Source organism: Nyctibius grandis, chromosome 8 (assembly GCF_013368605.1).
Source record: "Nyctibius grandis isolate bNycGra1 chromosome 8, bNycGra1.pri, whole genome shotgun sequence".
Taxonomy (NCBI): Eukaryota; Metazoa; Chordata; class Aves; order Nyctibiiformes; family Nyctibiidae; genus Nyctibius; species Nyctibius grandis.
In genome coordinates this window covers 4,698,795-4,712,283 of record NC_090665.1, presented here as the reverse complement: position 1 = coordinate 4,712,283, position 13,489 = coordinate 4,698,795, and the positions used below count along the sequence as shown (strand labels likewise).

The 13,489-nt window shown below is 41.3% G+C and overlaps 1 protein-coding gene across 7 annotated transcripts in view; it reads left to right on the top strand.

Moving 5' to 3' along the window:
* MECOM (MDS1 and EVI1 complex locus) overlaps positions 1-12,698 on the top strand; it is a 343,388-nt gene extending 330,690 nt beyond the window's left edge. For all 7 annotated transcript variants that reach the window (XM_068406158.1, XM_068406155.1, XM_068406156.1 and 4 more), the window contains 7 exons: positions 1,646-1,812; positions 3,201-3,278; positions 4,988-5,157; positions 6,229-6,373; positions 9,134-9,370; positions 9,924-10,110; positions 11,051-12,698. In XM_068406158.1, coding sequence (XP_068262259.1) covers positions 1,646-1,812; positions 3,201-3,278; positions 4,988-5,157; positions 6,229-6,373; positions 9,134-9,370; positions 9,924-10,110; positions 11,051-11,185 — 1,119 coding nt within the window. In that variant the 3' untranslated portion in view covers positions 11,186-12,698. The remainder of the gene's footprint in view (positions 1-1,645; positions 1,813-3,200; positions 3,279-4,987; positions 5,158-6,228; positions 6,374-9,133; positions 9,371-9,923; positions 10,111-11,050) is intronic.
* Positions 12,699-13,489: the final 791 nt, after the last annotated feature.

The window sequence follows — 13,489 nt, the reverse complement described above, 5'->3', positions numbered from 1 at the left end:
TGGGGAACAATTAGAAGGAATTAAAAGCAGTGGAAAGACTATTGTAAAATCTTTAAGAATCAATTCTGACTACAGAAAAAGATGAAGTCGTATAAAAAGAAATATATGGTAATGTTGAGTTGTATAGGTTGATAATGACATCTCGGTGCTGAGATAGAATTACCTCCTCTCCCAGCAGCATCATCATTACATATCTCATGCCTGTGATCAGTACATGTCAAAATCCTTCATATTGACAAATGTGCTGTCCACTTGCATCTGTGGAGAATGTTTTAGCAGCTGAGTGATTATGAATCAAACCCCAGAGCTCACAGCCCCTACTGCCTCGCAATGCTTTCACATTTGTTGCCTGACAAGTAAATGTATCTTGACTTCCCTCTGAGATTTTTTTTTTTTCTCTCACCGTGTTTGATGAAAGACATTTGGCAAATTGGCAGTGGTACCCTGTACATTGCAATTTGTACTCGGCATTAGGAATCTGAGCATGAAATGAGAGGGCAGGCTACAGGCTAAAGGGAAAAAAACCCCACACCAACCCAAAGCCAGAGCTAACCAGTACATGAATAGTCATTTCACAAGACAAACATGCAATTCTGCCCATTAAAATAAAATAAAAAACAAAACAAAACAAATGTGCAATTTTTCCCATTAAAATAAAATTTTAAAATCCCAACAATTGGAGCAGCCTCTTATGGATTTTGAAGAATGGGCTGGAAAGGTGTGCTCAGCTGAGGAGTGTTCAGCACCTTGTCTTTCATATAATTTCCTCCTTCATTACAAGCAAGGTATTGCACAGGGCTCATGCTGTGGTTTTTATGCTCTTTAGGTGCAGATCTTGGGTTTCTTTTTTTTCATTTGTTCGTGGTGTTATGAAGAGGCAGATGGTTACTCTCACCAGTCAGTAGGCTCAGCAGCAGCCTTCAGCTCTCCAAGTGACAACATTTGATGTCTTGGAGCAGTTTTTCATGGTCAGTTCCAGACACCTTAAAGGAAACCCTTCTCCAGAAATTATTTAATACCCACTCCCTGAAAATCAAAGACTGCTAACCAAGAGCAGAGGCATCCCAAAGTGCATAGGGTTTACAAGCAACTAAAGGTAGTGTAGGAATATTAAGACATTGTAGAAAAACAGGATAGACATCTAGCAGGTAATGTAAACACGTAGCACCAAACCCACCAAAGCTTCATTTCTCATGGATTTGTCTCATGGTCTTTGACTGTGATGGGCAAGAAGATTGGCCTGAATGGTTGGGACGTTCATAGAGCCTCTCTGGATCTGGCTTGGTGCAGCCCTTGGTATTCATAAGTTTTCCTCTGTAATATTTGTCATCTGCAAGTCCTTTAAAAAAACAACAAAAAAACCTGTAGGAATTCAGTTACTGTTGGGATCTCTTTTTTCTGTTGATTTGGTCAAAAATGGCTAGTGGTTTCAGTAGATGGGATGCAAACCCTCATAGGCACACACCCACAGAGCATGACTGCATAGACTGGGATTTTTTTGAGACTGCAACTCTACATTTGCTCTTTTTTTTTTCCTTTTTTTTTTTTTCTCTTGGCACAGTGTATGTTGTTTGTATTTACGGTTTCCCGTGCGAGCAGAAAGGGGTATTCACCATGATGGGTTCTGTGCTATCTTCTGTTGCAGATGTCAGCTATAGAAAACATGGCCGAGAAGCTGGAGAGCTTTAGCGCCCTAAAACCGGAGGCCAACGAGCTGATCCAGTCGGTGCCGTCCATGTTCAACTTCCGCGCGCCGCCGAGCGCCCTGCCCGAGACCCTGCTGCGCAAGGGCAAGGAGCGCTACACCTGCAGGTACCCACCCAAGCCCACCCCGCGCTGCCCTCCCGGGCTCCCAAAATCCCTCCTGCTCGGATGGTTAATAACAGGGACCATGGCGGGTCTTTCAGGGCTCTCTGAGCCCAGCGAAACAGGGAAAGCGTTTCGCTTTGGGGTTCTTATTTATTAAATTACTGGTGTTATTAAACAAAGAGTTCACCCTGTATCATACTGGTTTGATAAATGAGGTGGAAACTATTATATAAACAATCTTTTTTCCAAATTTTCTCATTACTTTCATATGCACAAGTGTGCTTTCATTATTGATTTTTTTGATCATAAACTACAGACATGTTTTTTCTCAGGCTTCTGGCTTTAACATCCAAAGGGATCAGTGATAAAATACATGACTTATTAGGACTTATGTGTACAGACTTAAAAAAAAAATACAATGAAGATAGTCATTGTGCGTGCAACCAAAATGAATGGGAGCTTTGTCGAGGAGAGTAGAATTAGCTGTGTGGGTATTTTGAAGGCTTATACATCACGTTGTCAAAAAATAAATGGGATGTTAAAAGCGAAGGGATGCAATCTTCAAAGTCATCACGTGGAGCAACCACCACCCTCATTCGCTAAAGAGAGCGCTGGGTGTGCTCTGTCCCCATGCAAAAATGGGCTGAATGTCATTAATAGAACTGGGCCAATTATAAACTGAATATTAATGTGGTACTTAAATGAGGGGGGAAGGCTCACGATATTTTTTTTTTTGCCATTATTGTTCCTGTGACATATTACCGAGTTTGGAGAATGGTTTTTAAATTGCATTATGTAGGCCTCTATGTCATCTCCAAAACGTGCAGGCATTTGACACTGGCATATCGGTTTATCTGATCTTTTTGAAAACATGTCACCTTCTTTCAAGACATGTTGTTATAGAAACATACCTTGATGGATTAGGTCTTTGAGTCTTGTCTGCTCTGATCCTATTCAATGCACAGAATGATGTCACGTTTGCTGACACGTAGAATTGGTTGAAAGGTTTGAAATTTACTTACATGGAGGCAGAAATCCAAGGCTTTAATAACAGATTCTCTTGATTTGAAATCTGAATGTGACCGATAATCACCTAGTGAGCTTAGAAATTTGGGGTGATCTTTAAAACTGGTGTGTTTTCATCTATCCCTTGCTTATGCACAGGAAAAGCTGGTCACTGCCAGCAATTCCACAATTCCAGTCCCATTCTTGTGTGTGAGTCTCAATCACTTACATTTGCTGAATGGTTTTATTGAAATGTTGTTGCACCAAAGTGATGCCAATAGTACCATATATTAATGATTTAATTTGGTCTATGCATCCAGTGTAGCTCAAATTGGGATGCAGCCATTGAAGGCTGCATTGTCTTATTAAACCTTTTCTTATCACAGATACTGCGGCAAGATTTTCCCGAGATCTGCAAACCTAACACGTCACTTGAGGACGCACACTGGAGAGCAGCCCTATAGGTACCGTGACCCCTTACCCCTGTCTGTGATCTATCAAGTGAATGAAGCAAGGGAATGAGTATTCAACAGCCTTGCTGGGCCAGCTCCAGCGCTCGCTCCTTAGCACTGGTGACCCACTACTGCGTTTTGGTTTCAAACGGCTTTTTGCATTCGATGCTGATATTCAGTGTTGGAGCTGTGGAGACAGGGGAAGGTTTTGATCCTAGTTAGCCCAGGCGCTGTCTGCAAGCCCTGCCTTTGCCTCGCGGGATAGCTGGCACTTCTGAACCACCGTGGTTGACGTGATTTTCAATAGGGCTCATGGTCACATTTTCCCTTGCAATAATTTTTTTTGTAAGAGCTCTGTGGTGTTATTTGCAGCCTGAAGTTGGGTATTTCGTCAATCATCTGGTTTCTGAAAGGTCCCGGTTGCAAAGGCATTACTGTGTTTATTTGTTTCCTGCCTAATCTGGATCCTTTTTGGGGTCTGCTTAACCAAAACCCATGTGGGTGTACTCTCTTGTTGATAAGAGTATGTATGTGATATTGTATCCAGGACAGTCACATGCAGAAATGTGTATAGAAGCTTCACCTTATTGAAAATGAAAGACTAATTTAAATCAACTGGAAAGAAGCCAGTTCATGTTCCAGTAAAACAAATGCATCAGCTTCTGCATTTTATGAGCTTTAAAGAGCAGGGTAAGCTCATTGTTTGTGAGGAAACAATATGTTTTTTCCCTTTAGTCTCTTTAGGAAATGAGATGCACATCTAATTTTATTGAAGGAAGGTCTTGATGCATGTTATACCCGTCCACTACATAAAAGCCACGAGCAATTAGTAGCATAATGGACAATTTCAGCACTAAAAAAAATTTGACATCATTGACAAGCCTAAGAGAAGCATGGGAGAAGTAAAAGATTGAAAAACTAAAGTGGTGAAGACTGTTGGCTAGTTGCCAGCCAGAGAATTTGGAATAGTTATAGTATGACTTAGTAATGGCTTAAAGAGCAATACAGTAAAGGCTTTAGGGACTCCAAATCGCTACAGAGTATGAAAATTGATGCCTCTGGTACCAGAGTGATAGACTAAACTACTCACATTGGCACAGTATTAAAGGTTGGGATTGTTTATTGCTGGGTTTTGCAAGATAACCAAATTTCCTCTGGGATTAGCAATCGAGCAAGCTAATTCCTCAAGAAAAGATTTAATCACACAGTATAATTTAGAATCGGAAAAGAAATAGCCCTTTTTTACCTTATTTGAGCATTAGAACAGATCTGTTTCATGTTTTTTCCAAAAGTGTTTAATTGTATTGTATTGGCAGCACATGAAACAAGAGAGTTATTGCTCTACTGTTTTCAAACTTCCCAACTTTGCGTGCAACAGTTTGAAAAACATGGGAATCAATTACCCTAGCTAATTTGATGCCATTAACTCTGAAATATTATGCTTATTCCTAAAGGCAGTATTTGCAATATAAAGCCTAATGTGAATTAAAGCTAAAAAACCCACCGTAGAAGTGACGTCTCCATTCCAAGAGCTCAACTCTCCAGTTATTCAGCCAAAACTTGTCTTTATTTCAGGGAGGGTTTTGCCTCAATAGGGACCAAGGGGCTGCAGTTGGGTACTGAGGCTGAGCCCAGAAGGTGCTTCATATCTCTTAGGACAAATCTTACATTTCCAGCTACTAACAAACCCTTTTCTACCCAATTGTTTTGGTTTTTTTTAGATGCAAATACTGTGACAGATCCTTTAGCATATCTTCGAACCTGCAGAGACATGTCCGTAACATCCACAATAAAGAGAAGCCATTCAAGTGTCACTTGTGTGACAGGTGTTTTGGTCAACAAACCAATCTTGACAGACATCTAAAAAAGCACGAGAACGGGAACATGTCTGGTACGTATGCCTTTTCCCTCCCCAGCGTGCCCTACGTACCGCCAGCGTTCATACACAGGGACTGCACGTTCACTTTCAATGCTACTGAGTGTCAATAGGCACAGTTGCTCTGCGCTGTCTGCTCCGATGAGTGGCTTTTTGGAAAATATGTAAGCGCCTAAGCTCTGCTGACTTTTAAAGTGCTTTGAAAATCCCAGCATAAACTCTACCCTTGTATAACTTAATACCACTGGATGATGTCTTTTCTTTTGGTTTTAATTAAGCCAATGATAGCATTTTGAGAACAGACTGGGAAAATTGGTTTAATCCTATCTCCGCAATCACTTGGCTCTCAATAGAGTCCTACATTTAGAGTCTCAGGGGGCTCTCTCAAAGATTTTCTTGGCATCCTCTAAAATATTCCCACTGTCAGGAGCTGAAAAGCGTTAGCTATTATGGAGGTAATGGTGCCTCCCAAGCCCCAAAGCAAATTGGTCACCGCACAGCAGCAGCAAAGGCAGCGGTAGGTAGTGGATCTCATTGGTCTGGTTTAGGTATCTGCAGGGTTTAATAAAAACCCTGTCTGCAGTCTTTTCAGTCTATGTTTTGCTTCACTGGAAATAACCAGGTACCTGCAGTGAATGCAGAGCTGTCTTTTTCCCGATGCACTAATGAACCTGGGTGATTATGTCAATGGCTGCTCCATATTTTAAGCAAATCTGCATAATTAGTAGCTAAAATGAAGTTCCATTTTCTCAGTTCAGCCATTGGTCTAACACAGTTATTGACTGACAGTCTTGGAGTTGCAAGGGAACAGGAAGGAGACGTTGAAATAGATACTTGGCAAAAGCAATTATAAACCATGGAAATGGCACCCAGCATGCAAGCAGTCACTTTGGCTGGAAACCACCTTCGCCTGTGGACAATAATACTTCCCTTCTAATTACCGGTTTTACAGCTGATAGATCACTATAACCAGCTTCTCTGGGTCTCACCCATTTTAACCATCGTTTCAATTTAAATTTTATTTAAATGGTTAAATATTGAAAACGTAAAGGAACAACAACAGAAGTCCTCTGTTTTGCTTGTAAGGTACTGCAACGTCTTCACCTCACTCAGAACTGGAAAGCACAGGGGCAATCCTAGATGACAAGGAAGACTCTTACTTCACAGAAATTAGGAATTTTATTGGGAACAGCAACCACAACAATCAATCCCCCCGAAACTCAGAAGAGAGGTAAGTTGTGACTGATCTGCGTTCAAAAGGTGCCATTCTTCCTTTTCCAGGTTTGCTCTCTTATTAAACTTGATTTTTCACTTTTGCTGATGTCTGATGGAGCCAGAGTTATTTTAGCAATCGGGTTGCTTCAGTGTTCACCTTGGTGTCTTACAAAAAGAAACGTGTTGATTCCTTCCCCATGGTGCATGAGCATGTTCCCAGTGGCAGATACTGGACAGAAGGTTCCATCTATGAACACATTTCCCCTTCTATCAGGAACTCTCAGTTTCAAGTTCCGGTCATTGATCTAAGTCTGTTGAAAAATTCCCTCATTTTACATTCACGGCAGAACAGGCGAATTCTACATCCTGTGGCTAAATGTAGAGAAGACAGCCTTATGATTTAAATGCAATTTAAATGTGTAATTAATAAAGCAGACTAAGTTAAATTCTTGGATCAAGTGAAAGATTATAACTGAAAGTCCTTTCCTGTAAGTAACTCAATCCCAAGAAAGATGCTGACTAGCAAAAAGCCTGTGAGGCTGTGGGTAGGCGTTGGTAGTCCACAGTGCTCTAGCATGTGAGAGACTTTTTTCCTGCTAAGATTTATTAGGTATATGGGTGTTTCAATTCTTCTGAACTAATAGAAGAGAGACCACTTCTAAATATTTTTAGCTAATAAAAATACAGCTAAGCAGAAAAGGCTGCAGCATGGATACGCACATCAGCTATACATATTTCTTTGGCATGGGTGTTGCATTATGCGTTATTTGCCCTTTTGAATGGGCATTACATTATCAGCATCAAAAATTTCTTACTGATGGTGACAAACTTCACTGTCTTCTCAATTTCCAGATGCCTTTGTGAAGGGATAAAAATGGTGGACATTACCCAATTTCCACAAAAGTGTTGGATTAAGTGATTACATGCATATTCAAATTTCATTCCATCTTGATTGGCAGTGAGGGCTTGGGATTTTTTCCTTGCACATCTGGTCTCAACATGTCCTCCGACAGGAAGTCAGCAAAGTGAAAAGGTTGCTGGGTTGTGCAGTGTTTCCTTTCTAAATTTGGCACTTCAGACTGCTCTTGATGGATATTTTATCCCTGGCAAATTGCTGCATTTGAAAGCATAATTAGAGAATCTGTTTTCTTAATCACATGGCTTTTGTTACTTTGGTTGTAGTCCATCTCCCTTTCATTTCTAGCAGCCTCAATTGAGCATAACAAGCAAGTTGGCAGCCCAAACCGTGCTCAACAATTTCTTATTTCTGCCTATTTAAATAAAAGATGATAAAGAGATATTGCTCTGATTATCTTAGAGGGGGGTGGCTGCGTCAGCTCTCCCAACTCCGCACAGCCTCAGATTTTTTGGTACTGTGATATAAACAGACCATTCCATAGCTTTTTTTTAAATGCAATACTAAACTCATGACAATCTGCTGGAATTTGCTCAGAAAACAGATGAAACTCTGTTATGTTTAGGAAAACAATGCTATTGTTGTATAAGAAACCAGCTTTCACTTGTGTACACTCCATAAGAAAGTACATGTGTTACAACAGCAAGTCAAACGTTAAATACCCAAATCACTGCTAGGGCTCATCCTGATCTTACTCAAACTTTTGGTATATTCCATATTGTCCCACACGGTTTGAAGCACACGGAGTCTAAAGCAAACTGCGGGCGGACAATAACGTTTCCATTTTTATAACTGTATTCCTGGAAGAGTGAGGACCTTTTGCACAATGAGAACAATAGATGAATCAAGGCCTCTGCGCTGCGTAACGCAGTGGAGCAGACGCGCTGGTAGCATGAATTCATGCAGCTCCACCGAGTGCAGCCCTTTACACACTAGTACCCCTGGCCATGCGTTCGTTGCGGCAGTGCTGAATTTCTTTAGCTCTCATTTGATGCAGCTGCACATGCTCAGAATCCTACAGGGTTGAGGCTGGTAGCAAACGAGCCCCTACTTCAGCGGGGGGTATTATGTCCTTGATAAAATCCCGTAGGAAGTAGTTAAGAGAAGTCATTGTCTGAAAGCAGAGGACAACGTAATAACAGTGGGTAGACCAAATGGTTTTCCATGTGTGTATTGCTATAATTACTCATTTAATAAGAATAAATGCACTTGCAATGCTATACTACCTTTCTTTTCATTACTTGTTACCCTTCAAATCGGTTGGTAATGTAGTTCAGCGTGGAGGCAATATTGCAGACCACTATTCAGGTCTTCAACTGAAGTCCCTTAGGTTCCCATGTATGTAATCCATATGTTCAGTGAAGTAGTATGGCTTCCAAATGGGTGGTAGTGTGCAAAATTAATTATGCATGTAATTTTTACTTTAAAACTCTGAATGCGGTATTGGATGTCATTTTTGGAAGTGCAGGATTTGCTTTTCAGAGTTTCTTGGCCCCTACATCTTCTGTTAAAAGGCAATGAGTTGTTTTGCCCAGACTACATGTATGATTGGAAACATGAGATGAAATAATGCGTGAGAAAATTTGGAATGGATATCTGACCATACCTCCTCTTGAACAGTAGTTTTAGCAGGACAACAGGAAAATCCCATGCCGATGGTCCTGTAATGTCCCACTGATTCTTGAGTGGAATTTTCTCCAATACTGCCTAAACGTCTGAAGCTGCACGAGATATAAAACACAGAAATCACTTTATTCTACTGGGACAAATCCGTTTCAGATCTGCCTCTGACAGTCTATTGGTGAGGACCTTTCATAACTGATTTGTGATTATTGCTTGGGTGTGTTTTGGTACTTTCAGAATGAATGGCAGCCACTTTAAGGATGAAAAAGCCATGGTAGCCAGCCAGAACTCGGATTTGCTGGATGACGAAGAGGCAGAAGATGAAGTAATGATGGATGAAGAAGATGAGGAAGGCGAAATTGCAGGGAAAACAGTCAAAGAGCCTGTTACAAGTGACATGCACGAGGGGACCCCGGAGGAGGATTATGAGGAAACGAGTACTTTGGACATGAACTGCAAAACTTCCCCTGGCAGGTTGGTTCCTTCCGAGTATTGGTGTGCCCGATACATGAAATAAAAACAATAAACCATACAAGAGTGCCAGCACCAAACTGTGTGCCGTGGGAACGGGCCCGAAGTAGCCAGCTTCCCAGTTACGATAGCAACATGCGTCTGTGTTTGGGTCAATACCAGCCCTGTTTTCAGTCTCTTCATGCAAGCTGTAGCCCTTAACAGGAAAAATAACTGTGCTCAGAGAGCTATTGTCAGGTTCTGGGTGAGACAGGAAACGTTCATGGGAGAGACGTTATCTGCTCCATAAACCAACTTGGATCTCCCATAATGGTCTTGTGAAAGGCTGTGGAGACACCAGAAGAGAGACGACCTCTCCCTCCCCTGCTCCCGCTGCCCACCCTCTCTTTAGAAAAGAAAGGGGAATTTCTTTCATTTCAGGATCATGGTTCCACAGGGCAAGGTGGTTTATGAGTGTGAAAAAGGGGAAATTGCTCAGATGTGTACATCTGAGAGGGCAAGGGAACGCAGAGAGGATCATTTAATTGACATTAAAACCTCTGTGGTGTTTTTGTAGGTATAAAGAGGAGGAGTATAATAAGACTGGACTTTCGGCTTTGGACCACATAAGGCACTTCACAGATAGCCTCAAAATGAGGAAAATGGAAGAAAATCAATATAGTGAAGCTGAATTGGCAGCTTTCAATACTTCCCAGCTGCCAGAGGACCTAAAGCAACCGTTGTACAGGAAATCCAAATCCCAGGTAAAAGCTTAACTCAGTTAAAATGTTATTGTTGCCAAATACCCGAAGGATTAAACTGTTAGTGTGTGGCAGGCAAGGTCGTTTCAGCTTCATCAGACAGGGCTGTGCTCCACGTCCGCAAACCTCAGCCTGCCCCGACCTTCCCCTGCGCTCCCACTGCGCCCAGGAGACACGGCGGGGTGCTCCAGTTCCTGATAACGGAGCATTTTCTTACTGTTTTGCTATTTTGGTTCCTGTCTGCCACCTGCAGAAATGCCATGATAAGAAATAGTCCCACTCTGCTTTCAGGCAGCCAGCGCGGTCACACTGATGTTGTGGTGTTTGGCTGCAGCCTTGCAGGGATGTGACTCAATCTTCTTGGCTTTTTGGTATTTTTTTTATTATAGTCTGTTGGATGTTACTTTCTCTAGGTCCTCAGCATGTTTTTAAAACAGCAATAACTAGACTGATATCCTAGTGCTATTTCTTGAAATTTTTTTAAACTTTCATTGAAATGGGTCTTTTTAGCCCCTTTAAAAGACGCCTGTTTTAACAACTGCAGAATATCCCTGTAGAAAAGGTCAGCAAAGGAGACTGTGGTATTTGGTGAAATAGGGGACCAGCCAAGGGATAATGTGATTCCTCAGGCTCTTGAAAAGAGCCTCTTGTGCCAAGAATCTGAAGGCAAAGGAGACTCTGGGACCTGTCTACTATTAAAGGTTTCGCAGAGCTTCGTGAAACAAGATGAAAGCAGAAATTATTATGACTATTAGTGAGTCGGAAGTGTCAGTGAAAAGGTTGACAGTGGTTTTACCTAACGCGCTTTGGTATTTTTTAAAGAAGTTGAGAATAGCGGTTGTAGGCTAAATGATGCCCTAAGCGCGTAGGGGTGGCACAGGTCCAGGCTCAGATCCACGTCACGGGATCGTGACCTCTTTGTCCTTCTTCTTTCCCTGTCCAGGCGTATGCGATGATGCTTTCCCTCTCCGACAAAGACTCCCTTCATTCCGCATCCCACAGTTCTCCCAATATGTGGCACAGTATGGCGAGAGCCGCGGCAGAATCCAGCGCCATTCAATCCATCAGTCACGTATGACGTTGTGAAGTCTTACCAAGAATGGGACCAAGTCCAAACCAGTAGCATGGCTCTTTCATATATGACTCTTTAAAAGACTGCTGAGCAGAATGCCTTATAAATCTGCAGGGTCACTCATTTAAAGTCTGGTGACCTTAAACTGAATAATTTTAAAAAGAAAGAAACTATTTATTCTCAATATTTTGTTTTGCACAGCAAAGGCAGCTGCTGACTTCTGGAGGATCAATGCGACTTTAAAAAACAAAAAAAAAAAGGGTTTCAGTGGATTATGTAAACTGGGGCCGGGAAAAAGTGTCTTCCAGTTCACCCGGCTTTGAGGGACAGGGGCAAAAGGGTTAAGACTGCATTGATACACACATGGGCACTCCTTTAAAGTAGGAACTGAATTGATTTTCTTTTTGTATAAGATAGTTTGACACAGGATTGGGAACAGTTGCTTTTATGTACAAATCTCTTCATTAAAGCTGTATGCATTTTAGCCCTTCAAAGAAAGAAAATAGTTCTATCAAATGCACACTATCCATCGTAAATGTAGAAAGAAGTAACAGGGAATATTTTGTTCTCTCCGTAATTCTTTTGCCTTCTCAACTGCATTGTTAAAAAAAAAGGAAAAACAAGGAAAAAAAAAGAAAGAGAAAAAGAACTCTGAGAAACAATACATAGGAGGCTTGTGTATATTGTAAACTATGAATGTTCACTACTCCAAGAAGCTAAATCATCCAGATAATTCCGTGAAAGCACCGCGTTCATCGACAGCACCACTACTTCAAATCATTGTAAGGAGATTTTTAATTTTCGACAATCATGTCACTATTTTGTTGTATTGTTTCCTTTTCCCCCTACCCTCGAATTTCTTCTTTGTGTTGTGTGTACCATGTATTTATTTGTTGGCAAACGATTGTTTGTTGATTAAAATAGCACTGTTCCTCTAACAAACAGCACTGCTCCAGTCCCCCACTGCATTACGATGTAAGGCACCCATGTACTTCGAAAAAAGTGAGGTGAACTGATCTGTGTATATGGGAGTGCAAAACAGTGTTTGAAAATTTTCTTACATTCCTCTCTTATTTTATTTTTGCCTTTTAATGAACTAAATAACTAATAGATGCGACTTAGTTGTTTTTTTTTTTGTAATACAGTAAATTGATTCAATTGTATAAACAGTTATAATTTCCTCATGAAAGCATGATTCTTCTGATTAAAAAACTGTACCCAATATTTTATGCTGGTTGTCTGCGAGCTTGTGTGATGTTATGTTCATGTTAATCCTATTTGTAAGATGAAGTGTTCCAAATTTATGTTTTAAAAAAATAAATAAATAACGGAAGGTATTCAGTTATTTTTTGGGGTTTTTTTTGGCCTTTAGTGACGGACCAGATTTATTTTTCCTTTTGTTTATAATCTCATTTTGAAATAATCGGCAAGTTGAGGTACTTTCTTTAAATGCTTTGTACAATGTAACTGTTACGCATTTCAGTACATTACTATGGGAGGATCAACTTAAAAAAAAATAAAGGACTACAAAACTGAAGGGATCTTTTTCCTTATTGTCTTGGTTTTGTCTGGGTCAGGGCAAAAATGTCACATTTCTTCTGCAGTCTGGGTAGCAAGGAGTGTGTCTGTGGGGTTATGAGGATAAGGGTAACCAGAGGATGGGGCTCTGCGAAGCATTTTGGACTTGATCGTGCAGTTTAGGACCCCATCCAGAGTCTCTCAGTGCACCATTGGAGGGTTTTAGATCGGTCCTTTAAGCTTCAAAGCACTACCTTGGGAAAGAGAAATATTTCATTCATTTTACAGGTGGGACTGGTGCAAGGTGACCTTTGAATGCAGATGTGGAGCCTTGAGCTGGTGATGCACCAACCTGCTGCTTGTGGGGACAATGTTGGGAAGCAGCGGCTTGGCTGGCGAATGGCAAAACATTGACTAGCTGGAATGGTAAAAGTCCATAGTTGAGAAGCTAAGTTGGTCTCCAACTGCATGAAATGAGCCTTTAGGGTCTAAAAGGAAAAAAACAAAAAGGAAAAAAAAAAAAAGAGACTGTTTTAATTTGAGCGTTCCCTTTGAAATCAGGTCCAAAGCCCTGCTTCTTCTGGACAACCTGCGGAGCAGTGGGAGGTGGGATGTCCAGGAAAAGCCAAGGTTTTCCTGCTCTTCCCATCAGCAGAGAGAAAAGAACTAAGACAGCTCCAAAGGGGACTATGGGGATGTCCCTGCCTGCCACCCTGGCCAAGCTTGGTCTTTTCAGCTATTGCACAAGGCTGTCCTTCACGTTTAAGTGACCCGAAAGAGTGAATGTGGCAC